The 19,110-nt window shown below is 45.5% G+C and overlaps 1 protein-coding gene across 2 annotated transcripts; it reads left to right on the top strand.

Annotated features, from left to right (window-relative positions):
* The first annotated feature begins 269 nt into the window (after positions 1 to 269).
* klhl5 (kelch-like family member 5) lies at positions 270 to 16,326 on the top strand. 2 transcript variants are annotated; one of them, XM_028978254.1, is made up of 11 exons: positions 270 to 846; positions 3,812 to 3,994; positions 4,329 to 4,465; positions 5,022 to 5,218; positions 6,560 to 6,772; positions 11,501 to 11,687; positions 11,937 to 12,161; positions 12,711 to 12,873; positions 13,339 to 13,551; positions 13,644 to 13,815; positions 14,608 to 16,326. In XM_028978254.1, the coding sequence occupies exons 1-11, from the start codon at positions 377 to 379 to the stop codon at positions 14,794 to 14,796; spliced, it is 2,349 nt and encodes a 782-aa protein (XP_028834087.1). In that variant the 5' UTR covers positions 270 to 376; the 3' UTR covers positions 14,797 to 16,326. The 2 variants fall into 2 exon arrangements, with proteins under 2 accessions (XP_028834087.1, XP_028834088.1); XM_028978255.1 differs by having other exon boundaries at positions 377 to 846; positions 14,604 to 14,796.
* The last annotated feature ends 2,784 nt before the right edge of the window (positions 16,327 to 19,110 follow it).

Genomic DNA, 19,110 nt, shown 5'->3' on the forward strand with positions numbered 1-19,110 from the left:
AGAGCAGAACGAATTTCTGTCGCTTTGCTGAATGTGGAAAATGTGAATCTGTAATATGGAGCGTTCAGCCTACGCGCATGCATGTAGTTGCGTGTGTGTATGAGAGAGGGAGGGAGAGAGAGAAAGAGAGGGAGAGAGAAAGAGAGGGGGGCAAAGAGAGAGAGAGAGAAAGAGAGGGAGAGAGAAAGAGAGGGGGGAGACAGAGAGAGGGGGAGAGAGAAAGAAAGGGAGAGGGGGGGGGCAGAGAGAGAGAGAGAGAGAGAGAGAGAGAGAGACTCTTCTCCTCTCCTCACAGAAGGACAGCAGTGTGAGGTCGGGAGACAGGGACGGTCCTCTTCTCCGCGGCCGTCGGACGCTTTTCGCGTCTCCGGGTGGCATGTCGAGCTCCAGAAAGGAGTTCGACGTGAAGCAGATCCTCAGAATCCGATGGCGGTGGTTCGGCCACTCCACGTCCCCACCCCCGGCCAGTCACCCGCCGCTGGGAGACTTCTTCTCCGGCGTGCTGCCCTCCGTTAGCGGCTGCTCCGTCTCCTCCGCCGGCGCCGGCAACAACAACGGCTCGGTCATGAGCGCCGGGAGCAACAGAAAGTTTGGGGATTCCGGGACCCAGCCGGACGGACCGAACGCCTCCGCCGCCCCCTCCTGTCCCCGCTCCTTCAGCCAGCAGGAGTGCCGGAGCCCCGCGGCGCTGCCCTGGCTGCCTCCGCCGCACTCCCGCTCGCTTCTCGGCGTGACGGGCGAGGACGCGGCCGCCGGCGACGAGGAGAACAACAACAACAACACGGCCACCATCACCACCACCATCACCACCACCACCACCGTGGAGTCCGACAGCAGCTCCTGCAGGTACCGCAGCTTCCGGTGGCGCCGGCCGAGCAGAGCGCCTGCCGCCCGGTCGCCGCGCCTCTCCAGTCCCCGGTCGCCGCGTCGCCTCCAGCTCGCGTGTTTTACTCCTGTCGTGTCGTGTCGAAGTTTACGATAAAAAAAAAAAAAAACGAACCTCGTTTTCGTGGCCCGGCGCCCGCTGCCTCAAACCCGGAGGAGAAAAATAAAAGAGGCGGAGAGGGGGTTTTAACAACAGCCATTTTCTGAGGCGATTCCACCGACGATTCCACCCCGAATATTACACATTTGTCAGCAATAAAAACATATCCATAAACCTCAGGTGTCAAGACACGCCCACCGCGTTCATTAAAACCGGTTTAATTGAAATCCAGGCCAGTTCAAAGTTACGGGCGTCATTGGCTAAAGGGGCTTTAAAAAGTGAATTAAGGGCGGTATTAATGGGATTTCCAGTGCGTCTTGGGAAGATGAATATGACATTGTTGGTATGGCACCAGCATGGCGCGTCCCTGTGTGAAAAGAGGTGAGATGGTCCACGGGGGACCCTTCTCTTCACCTCGGGGTGCAGGAATGTATGTAGCTTGGGAATTGGGCATTGATTCAGACCCAATATTGATTAAAAGTGTCCACTGCTTATTTTTGGTTTACCTGGATAGCTGGAAGAGAAGAAGCGAGCTGTTAATCCATCACTATAAGGATGCATACAGTACAGGCCAAACGTTTGGACACGCCTTCTCATTCAATGAGTTTTCTTTATTTTCATGACCATTTACGTTGGTAGATTCTCACTGAAGGCACCAAAACTATGAATGAACACATGTGGAGTTATGTACTTAACAAAAAGTGGAGACCTGACCTACACAGTCACCGGACCTGAACCAAATCCAGATGGTTTGGGGTGAGCTGGACCGCAGAGTGAAGGCAAAGGGGCCAACAAGTGCTAAACACCTCTGGGAACTCCTTCAAGACTGTTGGAAAACCATTTCAGGTGACGACCTCTTGAAGCTCATCGAGAGAATGCCAAGAGTGTTCAAAGCAGTAATCAGAGCAAAGAAACTAGAATATAAAACATGTTTTTTGTTAAGTACATAACTCCACACGTGTTCATTCATAGTTTTGATGCCTTCAGTGAGAATCTACCAATGTAAATGGTCATGAAAATAAAGAAAACACATTGAATGAGAAGGTGTCCAAACTTTTGGCCTGTACTGTACATAACTGCATCGTTTTTTTTTCTACTTTGTGCTTTGTGTGAGTGTGTTTGTGTATGTCTCGCTCCCTGTCTCTTTGGGGAGTGCTTGTCCAGGGATTCGTGTCCTCTGTGGAGGTGGGGCAGAATCCCAAGAAGAACGTTGAGGTCGCCTCGTGAGCCTCTGCTTTGGAGGGCAGCATTATCGCGTTCGGACCGGAGTTAGGTTCTTACATGAAAGGATCTTGCTGCGTGAGCCCCTGCTGTTGGCCCTGTTTGGAGGCCTGAGTGATTCCGCGGTTACGACTGTGGAGAGTCCGGACCAGAGGCCGGTGTGGGTGGGAGACACAGAACCGGTGAAAGGCTGTGGAAGATGGAGAAGATGGCCTGAGCCACGCTTGTCTCTTTTGTGGGTTTTAAGTGCTTTCTTTTAGAGGGATCAACTGAATGACTCTGTATGGCATGTAAATATGAATGTTTCATCCTTCTTTCCGTAAACAACAACCCATTTATTAAATTAGCCAGGAGGAACCAAGAATCTCTGAAAGAAGGGGATTGTTGGTCCTTGTTTGACCACCTAAGTGCCAAAACAGAGAAGAGTCTGGATGCACCTCTTCCATGTATCTTGAGCGATGGCGGGATTTGGAGGATCGGAGGGAGGGAGGGCGGTGCAGCCCTGAGATAGGAGGGTGCCACACCAGTCTGGTGCTACGTAATTAGGGGTGTCCAAAACAGTCTATACATCAATACATCACTTGTAATTTTGTCAATATATTGATGTATTTAAATTGTTGTCCTTTCCTGCACAGCACACGGTGCACATAATGAAACGGTGTCCATATATGAATCCGCCACCCTGGGGTTTGTGTCATTCTGCCTCAGCTGTGCTGGTGTTCACTTTGGTCTCATCAGACCATCGGAATTTTCTTCCGAATGGTTGTGTCCTTCACAGGCAAATCTTAAGGTCATAATTCCATCCCTGTAATTCCCAAATGCATTCGAAACCAATAATGTTACATTTGCTCAGCCAAGACATGACAGTATTGCTTTAAAGAGACAGCAATGTGACCGTTACGTGGGAGCACCCTCCCTTTCCTCAGCGTTGCTTTCGAACATTTTGGTCCCTGGCGCTGAAATGACACGAGAGGCCGTCTGGCGTGTTCAGAAAAAGTAATGGTCTGTTTCTAAAGTGTGCTAAAATAACTACAACCAGGGGATCCTCGTGTTGGCGTGTCAGAGCTGCTCAGCTAACTGCAGACGGCAGGATCATGTATCTACCTACCAAAAAACAGCACATGGTCGGGGTCATCAGCTTTTCAGGGACAAGTAATAAAAAGTCATAAAAGAAGCTTTACCCTTACAGCCTTTTCCCTAAATCACGCCCTAACCTTTTAAACCATGGTAATGGAGAGTAGAGTGAAGTGATTGTCATTGTGAAACACAGCACACGGTGCACACAACGAAATGTGTCCTCTGTATTTAACCATCACCCTTGGTGAGCAGTGTGCAGCCTATGACAGGCGCCCGGGGAGCAGTGTGTGGGGATGGTGCTTTGCTCAGTGGCACCTTTGGTGGCTCTGGATTCGAACCGGCAACCTTCTCATTATGGGGCCGCATCCTTAACTGCTAGGCCACCACTGCCCCATAAAGTGCCATAATGTGACACACTTTTGAAGTTCTTTTCCTGGAGGTCAAATCTTGTGTAATAAAGTGGACATTATCTTTGTGTATGAGTGTAATCCTGTAAAACGTGTTTATTTGTGTCTCCATTCTGTCTAGAACCTCAAACAGCAGCCAAACTTTGTCCTCATGTGCATCCATGGAACCCTGTGTCCCCGAGGAGCTTTTCCAGGTGCTGAGCCACGCAGAAAATACTTTCAGACGCATGGAGAACTACCTGAGAACACGGCAGCTCTGTGATGTTGTGCTGCTTGCTGGGGATCGGAGGATACCAGCACACCGGTAAGGCACACACACACACACACACACACACACACACACACACACACACACACACAAACACCCGTAAAAACACACTCGTTATTAGGAAAAATAGCATTCGGTTAGCATATTTAGACATACATGTAGCTGCCTTCAGCATTGGGTGGTTTGTGTTAGGGTTAGTATTTGGGTTGTGTGTGTGCCTGTGCTTATAGGCTAAATTGTTTTAATGAATTTTTTTTTGCTTGATAAAGCAGTGATGTAGTTATTAAGAACTACGATATTTGTCTGTACTACAGCATATGCCATTCGGTTGCAGGGATATTGACTGTGGGCCTTTCTCTGTCTGTCTCAGGTTGGTTCTCTCTGCTGTGTCTGATTATTTTGCCGCCATGTTCACCAGTGATGTGCGAGAGGCGAAGCAGGAGGAAGTGAAGATGGAGGGCGTAGACCCAGATGCATTATGGGTCTTGGTCCAATATGCTTATACAGGTATATCATGAATAACGTAGCAGTGTTGTTATACAATCAGTAACCAGTAACAACCATGTTGTGCGGCTATTGAACCCAAATTTCATTTAAGTAACTAAATATAAATTATTCCTTAGATTAGGAATTGTGTGGGAACAAAAAAGACAGAAGTTAAATGGGTGACTTACTCTGCTTGTTCAGATGAAGTACAAATGGAAGAAATCCTGATACTTTATCCTGATTAACCTGCATTTTACGCAAATAAGACATAAAATAATAAGAAAAATCTAAATTAACAAATGAAATGTATGCAAATTATTTATACTCTATAAATACCATTGTCCAATGAGCCATGATGGTTCATTGTAGACGTGATCGTTTTCAGTTTTATAAAGACATACAATGAATTCCCTTCACTCATACTTGCCCAGCTTTCCTTCGTTTTCTGCTCCTGTAACTTGGAACTAGCCTTCTGAGTTCAGGTTGAACTCATTCCTGCTTGAGATGGAGAAGCAGTAGTCTTTGAATCTGTAGAGCTGCTTCTCTCATTCCCCTCATCTTCCCCGTCTTCTCTCAGGTCGGTTGGAGCTGAGGGAGGACACCATTGAGAGTCTGCTGTCTGCATCGTGTCTACTGCAGCTCACGGCGGTGGTTCAGGCCTGCTGCTCGTTCCTCATGAAGCAGCTCCACCCGTCCAACTGCCTGGGCATCCGCTCATTCGCAGATGCCCAGGGCTGCCAGGATCTGCACAAAGTGGCCCACAACTACACCATGGTGAGAGCAAAGGGCCTAGAGAAAAAAATCATCATATTTGTCAGTGTCACACAGCACAGCACACGGTGCACATTTAACCAGTCACCCCTTAATGAGCAGTGGGCAGACACGGAAGGCGCCCGGGGAGCAGTGTGTGGCGACCAGGGTTGCAACGATTAGAAAATTTGGTGGTACGATTATTGTCAGAGAAATAATAACGATTTCATTATTATCTTGATTATTTTACAGGAATTGATTTAACAACTGTATTAACAAATATAAACCACACAAACACATTATATAAAGGTTTTAAACTTAAGGGACTATTTATTGCAGCCTTTCAGACAGTTAGAAAAATAAAATGTGTAAATAAAATATAAGTAATCGCTGTACACATCTATGGTAGTGCAGCTCATTTGTTGCTGCCAAAAATTCATACCTTAAATGCAGTGACAATAAAAAAAACTAATATTACACCTGACTACATTAGAGCTTCAGCTGAAATGCAAAAAGCATGTTCACATTTTCTGAGCACAGCCTTGATAATATTGCCTCCACTGCTGAACCCTCTCTACACAATTTTTTACAACCTCTCATTGTAAAAATGCGTATTTTACGCCACTGTTTTGGAAAAAGCACCCATTAATTAGTGAATTTTGCCAACACGGGATGCGCTGCACACAAAAGTATCTGTGGTTTATCAAAACTCCCCGGAAGACGATAATGTTATGCTTGTAGATCTGGGGCACAGATTCTATTAGTTGCGCGACAATACGTCACAGCGTACAGTGGTCAAAATTCAACAAATTTCAACTTGTATTGCGTTGCATGCACAAGGCCGCCAAGTGTCGCATTCTTTTGGTTATCCAAGATATTCCCACACAGGAGACTTCAAGAGCTTCCTAGGCGGGGAAGTCCCGTTGTTGGTCTTTCATTTTGTCCGTGCCGGTCACGCTATTCAGTGTCTTTGGTTCTGTCGGATTTTTTTTGGTGGATTACACAATGTTTCACACCGCGGTTAATCATCAAACCAGTTAATCCCTTCAACCATAGTGTGGACGGCTTCCTTTCCCTCTAGGCCACCTACCCCCTGACTGACTGTGTAGATTCAGCCAACTTTTATGCTGCACTGTCCTGTTCTGGGACAAAAATTAATTCTGGTTCCATGTAATGTATTCTGTTTCTGAATTATTTCATTTTAATATAACATAATTTTATTAATCTCAATAGATATATACTTAAGCAATTTAGAATAAGACAACTGTGTAAATATCAGCAGTAAGTGCTGGCAAGTGTGACATCAGTGACCGTCCCTCAGGTTGTTAGCTGTGACTGTGAGTTGCCCCCTCCCTCCGTCTGCAGGAGCACTTCCTGGACGTGATGCGGAACCAGGAGTTTCTTATGCTCCCTCCTGCAGAGATTGAGAAGCTGCTGGCTGCGGATGACATGAACATTCCCGAGGAGGAGGTGGTTGTGTCGGCTCTGCTCAGCTGGGTCCGACACGACTGCACTGCGCGACAGCCCTGCCTCCCCGCCATGCTGGCACTCATACGCCTGCCGCTGCTGCGGCCACAGGTCAGTTAGTCATCTGTCCCTTGTTCCACTCATTCATCCTTCCATCCAATCCACCCCACGTCTCATTTACGCTCATTGTTTTGAAAAGTACCACTGAAGAAGAAATGGCAGAAACCTTTTAACCTTTATATGTTTTTGTGTAATGGATGGTGGCAGAATCCTAACACAAGTCACAGGTTCAAACCCCACTTACTACCATTGCGTCCCTGAGCAAGACACTTAACCCTGGGTGTCTCCAGGGGGGACCGTCCCTGTAAATACTGATTGTAAGTCGCTCTGGAAGCACTGTCCCCACACACTGCTCCCCTGGTTAAAAGCAGAGGACACATATCATTGTGTCACCATGTGCTGTGCTGCAGTGTTTCACAATGGCATTCACTCCACTTTCACTTTCTTAAAAAAAGACCACCATCGCTGCCTCCCCTCAGTACACTGAACTGCCCTCAAATGGATGTACTGCTGGCATTACTCAGGGTGATGGGATAAATGCAGAGGACAAATTTCACTGTGTGCACCGTGTGCTGTGCTGCTGTGTATCACATGTGACAATCACTTCACCTCACTTCACTTCATTAAAAATCTGTGACTTCCAATAGGAATAAAACAGCACTGTCTTTGGCAGTAATTGTTGCTAATTGCTTAATGCTAATTTGTGTCACGCATGCGATACCTACCTGAAACCTGTGATTTGCACACTAATGTCTAATGAGCTGATCAGTACAAGTGCCCGATCAGTGAGCGCAGATATTAAAAGTAAAATATTTAGATGACATTTTTAATGCATTTTGTTAACTGGAGGACTAAAATGGACCATGTAAATGTTTACTGACATATTGTGTGTAATGAACCATGTTTGTGAGTGCTTTGTTTCTGGCTTTGTGACTCAGTGCTGGACCAGCAGCCGTCCTGTCAAGGCCGTGTTTGTCAAATGGGTCAGAATATGTGTCACTCACATGGGTCTAGACAGACGCTGTTTAGTCATCAGTAACCCAGATGACCAGCTTCCTTAAAAGGAGAAACATCAGTTGGAAATGTGATGGACTGTGTGTATGTGTGTGTGTGTGGGGCGGGGGGGATGACTGCCAGTAATTTAGAGAAGTAGAGTTACTCACTGTGACGATACAGCTCACACATGCAATGCAGAGATCTATTGTGGAACACAGAAGTCTATTGAAAATGTGTGTTACTGTGAATAATGACACAAGCAGAAGATAAAGTCATCATCTAAAGGTGAAAAAATTAGTTGTTTTAAAATCAGTTTTATTATATAGTTTACAGATATAAAATACCACAACATTTTGTCTCCAGGATTGACAGAAAAGATAACAACAAAAAATATATATATAAAATGTACATATATTATGCATAAAGAGTATCTAAACATATACACACTCATATGACCACGTTTCAGGATTGGTGAATTGTTTTTTGGTGCCCACTGTAAATTAAAACAAGAGATTTTTTTTTTTTTTTTTGTCGCGCTTTTTCACTCGCTGCCTTACTCTCCCCCACCAGAGGACATTTACTCTTATCCTCTTTTCTCTTTCACCCTCCACTGGAGGCCTAAAGAGGATTTCCTTATCGTCACAGACGCTTACCAGACCTGGAGTCCATCAGCCATAGTGCTGAAAGAGGAAAAAGCCACACACACATTACTGAGTTTGCTAAATGGGGGGTAGATGCAATTTAAATGATTGTTGAAGTTAAAATCACTAAATAAGATCAATCCTAGCTAGACCAAAGCCAGTCCTCACTTGCACATTTTGTCCATTTATTACTCATATTCCTATATCAAGTTCTGCAAGTTCTTCACACATTCATCCGGTGTTTTAGAACAACTGCTTATCTTTGTCACTATCTATGCAGTGTGAGAGAGATGAGACGTTTGCAAGAGTACGTTTCAGTCCCGCTGTCCTTCGGTGACTGAAGAAGGGCATCTCACAGGAAGCAGCTCAATTCACAGCTCTGTTGACGAGAGGCACGGCTGGGTTGTCTTGGCTTCTATCTAAATGTAAATGCACTGCTCACTGTCCTCTGCTGTGAATGGCAGTTTTTCATTCCTCTCATGAGCAACTTCAGCGTTTTCAATATCATTTTCTATTCCATCGTTGTGTATTATTTACATATAAAGCAGAGCCGAGCCGTCCATCACTCAGTCAGCCTGCCACGGCGCTCAAGGTGATGGGCCCTGATCTGAAAAATGCAAATGGGCCCTCACAGGAAGTGTATTTATATATGTATATATTTGTAGGATGCTACACAAGAAATGTGGTAATGTGATGGGTGGAATGAAAGATTGGATTGATGGATGGATGGATGGATGGATGGAGGGATGTGAATCAAATGTCTTATTGATACGTGAGCGGGGCGAACGATTCAGATGCGATCTCACTCTGATCATGAACACACTCACAGTGGAATAAATAAAAGAAATAGAAACCTTCATAAGATCTTAGTCCATAATGTGCCACTGTCCCCAGTTTCTGTCACTTCAGCCAGAGACGGTGAGGGATAACCTGATTTAACGCTGGAATTCATTAGAGGCTGATCACAGTGCGCTGAGCGGCTTTCCTTTAATTAAGCGCAGCTCAGCGGCCTTCTGCAGAGCGACAGATGAGAGGAATAAAGGAGGGAGAAGGCGTATTAATCCGGGACCGTGCTAATGGGGTCTCAGACGTGTCGTTTTTGGGCTGGATTTGACTGCATGCCACAGGAAAATGTTTCAGCGATGCTGATCTAATGACAGAAACTCGTCCCCTTCATGCTTCCAAAACTTCTGACTTCACCAGATTTCTAAAGGTGATTTGTCCCATGTGGCACTGAGCCATTGCGAGCACCTCCATGGATCAGACTTGGTTTTCCATCCCAGTTCACAGACGCTAGATTGAGATCTGGAGAATTTGCAGGCCGGGTCAACACCTCACACTCACTGTTATGTTCCTCAAAACACTCCTGACCCATTTTTGCAGTGGGGCATTTTCCAGTTCTGCTTAAGGTTAAAATAGAACAATCCCTCAGGAAGGTTCCTCTGGGAATTTTAGTGTAATGTAGATTGTATGTACTTTTGTGCTGGACAGGAGTCATCATTTGGCGCATTTTTGGATGGTGGTACCAATCACCTCCATAAACTGTAATTTAAAGAATTTTCCTTAGATTCTCTTCTTAAAGATACAGATAACTAGCAAGTGATTTTCTTTCTTGTTTTTACTTATTCATTTATACGGGATGCCTTTGAACTTACACTAGGGAAGAAGCACTACGCTCAATGACTAGTGAAAATAGGGTCCTGTGGCACTCCCATGTAAGTGAATAATCTTATATGAATATATTTGTACAACATATGTCATAACTTGACATTGAGAGTAATTCCTGTTGATTGGTATGTCCCTTTATGGATAAACGAAAAAGTAACAATACAGAAAAAATTTTAGTACACACGAATGCTTTCCCAAGCCCTTCCAGCAAACCAACAAAAGTACTCCAAGCCCTTCCAGCAAACCAACAAAAGAGACTCATGTCTCCACTTTTATCTTATAGTGTCCTGTTATCTCTCCTGATCAGACAAGGGAACGGAATGTGATCTTTTCATGCCGTCGTATCTCCTAATGCGGAGTCATTTACATTTTACATTTACAGCATTTATCAGACGGCCTTATCCAGAGCGACTTACAATCAGTAGTTACAGGGACAGTCCCCCCTGGAGACTCAGGGTTAAGTGTCTTGCTCAGGGACACAATGGTACTAAGTGGGATTTGAACCTGAGTCTTCTGGTTCATAGGCGAGTGTGTTACCCACTAGGCTACAACCACCCCATCACAAAACACTCTGCGCATGATAGAAAGTACATATTTTTGCTGAGGCAAACGTTGATGATGAGAACAATACAGGATGAATCAAAATCATAAGAGGATTAATCTACATAATTAATCAACATCATAAGGCATGAAATGAAACCAACATCATAATGATTTTTACACAACACTGTATATATGCTTATTCGTGTCAGCACATACTGATAGGTCTGTGTGAAAGTTGCACCAGGTTGTATCATTGTCATTTTGAGGCAACGGTGGCCTAGTGGGTAAGGAAGTGGACCCGTAATCGGAAAGCACCGTCCCCACACACTGCTCCCTGGGCCTGCCCACTCACCAAGGTGATGGGTTAATTGGTGCAGGGGCTGTAGTGGCCTAGCGGTTAAGGAAGCGGTTAAGGATCCGCCAAGGCGCCACTGAGGTGCCACAAGGGTGATGGTTAAAAGCAGGTGATATATTTTATTGTGTCACCGTGCGCTGTGCTGCCGTGTTTCACAATGACAATCACTTCACTTTCATTTCAAGATTTCTGTTGTTTGGAAACAAACGACAGATTCAAGTCTCTGTCGTTCTAATGGGGATGTCCCCTAAAAATGAATCATTTTACCATGTAGTGAAAATGTAGTGAGAAGGTATGATCTGCAGGTGGGCTGTGGGGTCATGTGTCGTCAGATGGTCTTGTTTCCATTCATCCGTGGTTATTTTTGAGCCAATTGTCCCCCATGCTTAGTCCATGCTTATCGGTTGTTCAAGGCTGTGGCACCAATTATTTCCTCAACTATGTTTGTGTGTGTGTGTGTGTGTGTGTGTGTGTGTTTTCTCTGATTACAGTGAAGTACGACTTCTTCTTGTCTCGCTCTGCGTGTTCAACCGTGTGCAATTGTGGCTGATGTAGATGTTTTGTGTGTCTTTGTAGTTTCTAGCAGATTTGGAGTCAAACCCTCTGCTGAGAGACAGTGTGGAGTGTCAGCGGCTGGTGATGGAGGCGATGAAGTACCACCTGTTACCGGAGCGGCGTCCTCTGCTCCAGAGCCCACGCACCCGCCCTCGCAAAGCAACCGTGGGCGCGCTGTTTGCTGTGGGGGGCATGGATGCCACAAAGGGTAGACTTCAATTTATTTCTGACTAATTTGTTGGATGTCTGTGAAAATGGATCATTCTGGGTTATTCAAGATTTTGCTGTGAATGTAATGAAACACATCAATCTTTTTGAGATGCCATATTCCGTCCACGATAATAACTGAATTCATTTTTGTGTGAGACTGCAAACTGCCACAGCACTGTTTTCCCATGGTACAAAGGATGTTGAGTGGGCTGCGTGTGGTTTTTCTGCTCTTACTCTCGTGTCCCAGGTGCCACCTCCATAGAGCAGTACTGCCTGAGGAAGGACTCGTGGAGGCAGGTGGCGGTGATGAGCGGCCGCAGGTTGCAGTTCGGCGTGGCTGTGCTCGAGGACAGGCTGTATGTGGTGGGGGGACGGGACGGCCTGAAGACCCTCAACACGGTGGAGTGCTACAATCCCCGCAGCAAAAGCTGGAGTGTCATGCCTCCAATGTCCACGCACAGACACGGCCTGGGTACTGTATTCCTTTTATCGCTGTGTCCTACTCCAATAACAAACATTCATTCTGAGACCAAAACCTCAGACGAATGGGTTTTTAAGGACAAATCACGTGGGAGAACTGACACAGACTAAAGCTATAGTTTGGGGCAGTGGTGGCCCCGTAATCAGAAGGTTGACTGTTTGAATTCCGATCTGCCAAGTTACCACTGAGGTGCCACTGAGCAAAGCACCGTCCCCACACACCGCTCCCCGGGCACCTGTCATGGCTGCCCACTGCTCACCAAGGGTGATGGGTTAAAAGCAGAGGACACATTTTGTTGTGTCACCGTGTGCTGTGCTGCAGTGTATCACAATGACAATCACTTCTTTCACTTTCAGTTGGGAGTTACTGGTTAGACAGAAGCTAAGAACTACATGGCATTTACACTTATCCAGAAACACTTATCCAGAGTGACTTTCAATCAGTAGCTTCACAAAAACAAAGAGAAGTTAGAACACAGGAGGACAGAGCCATGCAACACAGTGACATTGTATGTATGTGTGTGTGTGTGTGTGCATGCAGGCGTGGCAGTGCTGGAGGGTCCAATGTATGCCGTGGGGGGTCATGATGGCTGGAGCTACCTGAGTACAGTGGAGCGCTGGGACCCCCAGGCACGGCAGTGGAGTTTTGTTGCCTCCATGTCGACACCGCGGAGCACAGTGGGAGTTGCTGTTCTCAACGGCAAGTGAGTGCAGTACCTCCCAAAAAGATTGGGTTTGGCTTTATTCTGTCCCTTGCTGTGTATTTTTGATCCGTTTAAGCAATTTTATTTGCCGAGGTGGCATGGTGAGAAGCGACATGGCCTCACACCTGCTAGGTTGTGAGTTTGAATCCCGGCTCGGACCTTGCGTTTCCTCCTGGTTATCCAGTTCCTCCCACCACCATTTCTGCAATAGGTGGATTGGCAACCCTAAATTGGCCAAAGGTGTGGCTGTGTGAGTGAGATAATTGTCATTATGTAAATCTAATTATCTTAATAATTATTATCCTAGTCCCTCGTACACATGTGTATGTGAGAGTACAGCCACCTTTCGACCTCAGTACTTCGCTGAAAGTTTATAAAACATCTCTTGTACAGTCACTCCTTCGGGAAAAGAAGAATTTGGTAAACCGTGTGTGTGTGTGTGTGTGTGTGTGTGCATTTCTCTAGACTCTATGCAGTGGGTGGACGGGACGGCAGCTCATGTCTGAAGTCAGTGGAATGTTTTGACCCTCATACAAACAAGTGGAGTGGCTGCGCACCAATGGCAAAGCGTCGTGGTGGGGTGGGCGTGGCCACATGGAATGGCTTTCTTTATGCCATCGGTGGTCATGATGCTCCTGCATCCAGTCTCACATCACGGCTTTCAGACTGTGTGGAGAGGTGAGGGGCCATGTGCATGGAAATGTAAGTGTGATGTCTTGATATTTCTGGACCAGAATGGGAAAATGATGATTTTTTTTAAATGTCATCAGATACGACCCGAAGACGGACGCCTGGACAGCTGTTGCACCCATGAGCATCAGCAGGGATGCTGTGGGGGTGTGTCTCCTAGGTGACCGCCTATACGCTGTGGGAGGGTACGATGGACAAGTGTATCTCAACACCGTGGAGGCGTACGACCCCCAGACCAATGAGTGGATGCAGGTAACCAAGGAAATATGGAGACAGAGACCCGTCAACATTGTATATCGCTGTTAACTCCAAACTTAGGGTGTATATTCTGTATATAGTTTTATAGATGTATATGGTTTTCCTATTTATGAAGATAAAAAAAAAATACTGCACTATCAATGTTACCTGAGCAAGACAGTTTTAGACTGCTCCACCGTACTCCATATACTGAGATCATTCACGAGACTGGGGAAAGAAATCCTACCAGCTACAGCTTAGTTATCCTGACAATGTTATGTTAGTGCTGCATGTTTGTTGTGGTCATTTACATTTACAGCATTTACCAGACGCCCTTATCCAGAGCGACTTACAATCAGCAGTTACAGGGACAGTCCCCCTGGAGACACTCAGGGTTAAGTGTCTTGCTCAGGGACACAATGGTAGTAAGTGGGGTTTGAACCTGGGTCTTCTGGTTCACTAGGCTACTACCACTGTTTTGAGGGTGTTCTGCTTTTATGAGACGTATGGATTAGCACAGGGCTGCCGGCAGCCTTAGGGGGAGGCACACGGGCCGCCATGTATGAATCATGAATAAAGATTTACTCGCCGCCTCCTGCTTCGCTCTCAGGTCCTTCGTATAAAACCTTAACATCACAGCATTTTCTTACTGAAAACGTGTGCAGTTGTCCCACAGGGAAATCCGTAACGGAATTCTAATCAAATGATGCCGAATCCTTTCGATTAGTCTTTTTTTTTTTTTTTTTTTTTTTGTCTGTCTGTTCTCACAACATTTTTGTGTATCACTCGTTTGTTTTCTCAAGGTAGCGCCGCTGTGTTTGGGCCGAGCGGGTGCCTGTGTTGTGGCAGTCAAGCTCTGATTCCAACTGGAGCATCTCAGCACTCGGCCTCTCCGGAGCATGCCGCGATAACAACTGGAAGTTAAAAAGAGGGGGCCTCCGTTACATCCCTCCCTCTGGATTGAGAGTGAAGAGAAAGCGGCAGGAGCGTTGTTGAGGTGAAATCCACGGAGGAAACGCGGCCGCTGCGTGTCTGAGCACTGCGGCGGCTCCACTTTCCATCTGTGTTTGAAACGAGGCGCGTGTGGGTGCGAGCGATCCCCCATCTTCAGCCGCCAGGCGTGGCCGGACGCTAGTGGCGGCCATCGGATGGAGGAGGACTGGAGCGCCTCTGACACAATCAGTTCACTTTGTTCCCATTTCCGTCGTGCTGGGATGGTGTAAGTAGCTACGAATCCCAGAACGGCGGATTATTACGAGAGTGGCTCCAACCCTGGAACCTCATCACTGTGTCATATCCAGTCTTCTCGTGGGAGGAAGGAAGACAGAGTTGTCTTACTTTAACTTGCATAGCTGATTTATTTACAGCCAGGCTTTATATGTTATGGAACTCTGTGTAGAAACTGTACATGTTGCCTTAAAATGTATGTTTTGTGTTGGAGCAGCCATGATGCCACTGATGCTGGTATGGGGCCAGCAGGACATGGTCTGTCTGTGGTGTTCATGAGATAAAAGTACAAATACCTCCTTTTCTGTGTGCGTGAGCATTCTTCACACACTTACCAGTGCAGAGAGACAAGACTGACAGCTGCGGTAGACATTAAAGGGGGGTTGGAGTAAGTGTGTGTGTGAGACTAGTCTTTTCAGTTCATTACAGGCAAAGAAAGAACAGGAAGTGTGGCGAGAGGTTTCAAGGCCAAAAGAAAGTGAATTGAAGTGATTGTGAAACACAACGAAATGCGTCCTCTGCTTTTAACCCATCACCCTTGGTGAGCGGCGGGCAGCCATGACAGGCGCCCGGGCAGCAGTGTGTGGGGACGGTGCTTTGCTCAGTGGCACCTTGGAAGCTCAGGATTCAACCTTCTTTACAATACGGGGCCGCTTCCTTAACCGCTAGGCCACCACTGCCCCAAACTGTAGCTTTAGTCTGAAAGTCTTTAAAAACCCATTCGTGAAAAGGTTACAAATGAACTCCAAATTTTATTATTGTTGGTAGTGTGTGTTTATAGTTATCAGAGAGAACAAGAGACATTTGCTAAAAAGACGTCGCTAAACGAAAACAGAAATACAATAAAGTCGAATTTTCATTCATCTTACATGCCAATATGAAAAATCACAGCGCTGATCCAGTTGCCAGTCATGGTCATAATGAATAGGGGAACCGAGACTGGTGCTGAGCGAGGTCATTAGGTTACGTCAGAGTCAACTGACCTCCGTTCCTACAGGAGCCAGCAATCGTCTGCTGATATAGCGTAGTGGAGGTCGGAGGCACAGGAGAAGTTTTTCTTCTTCTTCTCTCTCTAAATCAAGCCCAAATTGGGTAGAGAAAATCTGTGTTCTTCCCACACAGACAGTAACCTCAACAACGGGCGTGTTCGTTATGTTTCACGGACTGAAGATGCAGCAGACGTCGCATGCAGAGCTCATGCTCACCAGTGACGTGTGTCCAGCAGCCTGAAACCGGCTCACTGTAGGGACAAGCAGAAATGCGTTCATGGCACCAGAACATTATGGGTTTGCCAGCCTCAGTTCTTTAACATAAAGGAACATGGCTGCAATGTACAATTCGTGTAAAACGGTGTTTTTTTTTTTTTTTTTAATTCAGTTAGTCCCTCTGTTGAACATGCCTTTCCACATTCAGTAGATGTTTCCTGTTTGTACGCAGTCGTGGTGCTTCTTTTTTTACGGGAAACGGAGGGGAAAAAAGACTCCCTATTGGGATATGTGAGAACTGGTATGTAGGACTTTGGCTGCACTGAATTATAAATAGTCTTATTTGAAAGGTTTTGCAGAGTCAGCTTCCATCACTCATCTCCTCACCTCACCGATGAATGGAAGCACTTAATGCACATTTAGCTCATTTGAGCGATGCTCTCCCATGTAAATGGCTTCCGTCTCCTTTCCACCCCCCCAACCCCCCGCCCCAGGCTTTGTACTGGGAAATTGCGGCAGGGAGAGATATTGTCTCTACTCTTCTACCATTCCCACCACCTGGGACTTTGGCCAAGCGAACAGTAATTTATCACTTGCTGCAGAGCCACCTCTAAATCAGTCTGATGAATGAAACCTGAAGCCCAGCCTGAAAGCAGGTGACCTTGGTCTGGCTTCCTGACATTCGTCAACATCGCTGGTAATTACAAGCCCACATACAGTAATAGATTTTGTGTTGTCACTAGGTGCAGCCCACTCACACCCACAGACAATTTGCCTAGTGTCCCAAAATTTACCGAAAGCATCAGCCCAATCCGCAAATGAACCTAGCCTGAAGAGTAACTTTGTGGTCTGGTCTGGTGTTACTTCAGACAAAGGACACATTCTCTCTTTTGATTATATAATTTTCAAAGCTGAGGCCACCCTATCTAGATCAACACTGGATAATACAACACAACCCGAATTCACAAAAAGTTGGGAAGTACAACAGAGCATAGATAACATGTTCAAACTGGGCAATTGGCCATGGGTTCCTACTAAAGCAAGACAATGCAGCATTTATCAAGCGCCCTTATCCAGAGCGACTTACAATCAGTAGTTACAGGGACAGTCCCCCTGGAGCAGTTTAGGGTTAAGTGTCGTGCTCAGGGACACAATGGTAGTAAGCGGGATTTGAACCTGGGTCTTTTGGTTCATAGCCGAGTGTGTTACCCACTAGGCTACTACCACCCTATACACCCAAGACATCATGTCTCGCTCCTTCCACCAACCCCACATTGGACCAAAGACTGTCCAGTAGCTGGCGGATGCTTTAATCAAGGCCAGGGAGGAGATCCCTCAGGAGACCATCCTCCATCTCATCAGGAGCATGCCCGTGCATTGACGGGAGGTCAAACATGCACATGGAGGCCGCACATACTGAGCCTGTTTTGAGGACATTAGTCTTTAATTGGTTGGATCAACCTGTAGTTTGTTTTTCCCATTTTAATTTGGAGTGTGACTCCACACAAATAAATTTGATTTCCATTGATCATTTTTGTTTGATTTTTTTTGTCAGGGTTAAATGCAGAGGACAAATTTCACTGTGTGCATTGTGCTGTGTATCACTTCACTTCACAACCTCTCCACATGGATTCAGTCACTGAACAACATTCTTTCTATGATGAGTGGAAAGCTCGATCCAGATTAGCTTCCAGACCTCCGACTGTCCATCCAGTGTCACCGTGTAACTCTCATGCCATCGTCACGCGTTAACTCTCCACCTCATGAATCGCTGCCCTCACACACACGAAAAAATTACCTCCTGAAATTAAATGAGCAAGAATGCAAGAGTCTTTGGTTCGTTACTGCAGTGACTAATATGTTTCAATTGGAAATCATAACTGATTACGTAAAGACCCAATTTCTTTCAGAAGTGTCACATTTTTTTCATCCTGTATCAATCAAATAAAACTAAGGATATGACTACAAGGAAAAAGGAATGACTACAACTAGGTTAAGAACTCTCCAACGCCTTATTAAAACCTGGAAAGATACTGAAAGAATCCCTCATCGCCACCCAGGACACCTGGAAAGGTTCTCCTTGGGCTCTCTGTCCCTCTGCTGTGTACCAGTACGAACTGCAACGGCTCTGCGGTGCAGGTGGTTGGAGGGAACCACACTATGATCGATCTCTTAATGTGGAGTTTGTTTTTCTCTGAATTAATTAACACTTGCCCTGCCTGAATAAGTAAGTCAATAAATATAATACAACATCTTTGCATTTGATTGTGACATGTATCCACCGTGGCTGTGTTGCAATGAACCTACGCAATGTCACCATATTTCTTTCACTATAGAGTTGTACAATTTTTTCACAGTTATGGCCAATGCCATTAGGAAAAAATACCATTTTGATTTGAAATGTGCACAAGAAAATATCCCCTTTTCTTCACTATCGGAACTAGTGTCCATTGGTTGTTTTAAATTGCATATTAGTTTTGCCAAATGAATATAGATGAAATATGAATATATGAATATAACTTTTGTTGTTTATTTTAAAAAGTAAGAATTGGGACCTGTGTGGGCAGAAACAGGAACAGAAAATTCATCCTTGAAAAAAAAAATTTTTTTCATTGAATCTTATGATGTTACGAAAACGTGATGAGACAAAGTTGCTGGTCATATGACTATAACTATAACTAAATATATAACGAAATATTGCTGACAAATAAAAACGGGACTAAATGTGGTTGGCAAAATAAAAGCTACACTGAAATGTCCTCTCTATTTTTTTTTAAGAAAATGAGACAAGACTGTATTTCCTTTCACTTAATCACATTATTCATTTGATTCTGCACGCTCACTCAACTCTTGTCACAGCTTTACAAATGTGCCACAA

This window comes from Denticeps clupeoides, chromosome 4 (genome assembly GCF_900700375.1).
Source record: "Denticeps clupeoides chromosome 4, fDenClu1.1, whole genome shotgun sequence".
NCBI lineage: Eukaryota > Metazoa > Chordata > Actinopteri > Clupeiformes > Denticipitidae > Denticeps > Denticeps clupeoides.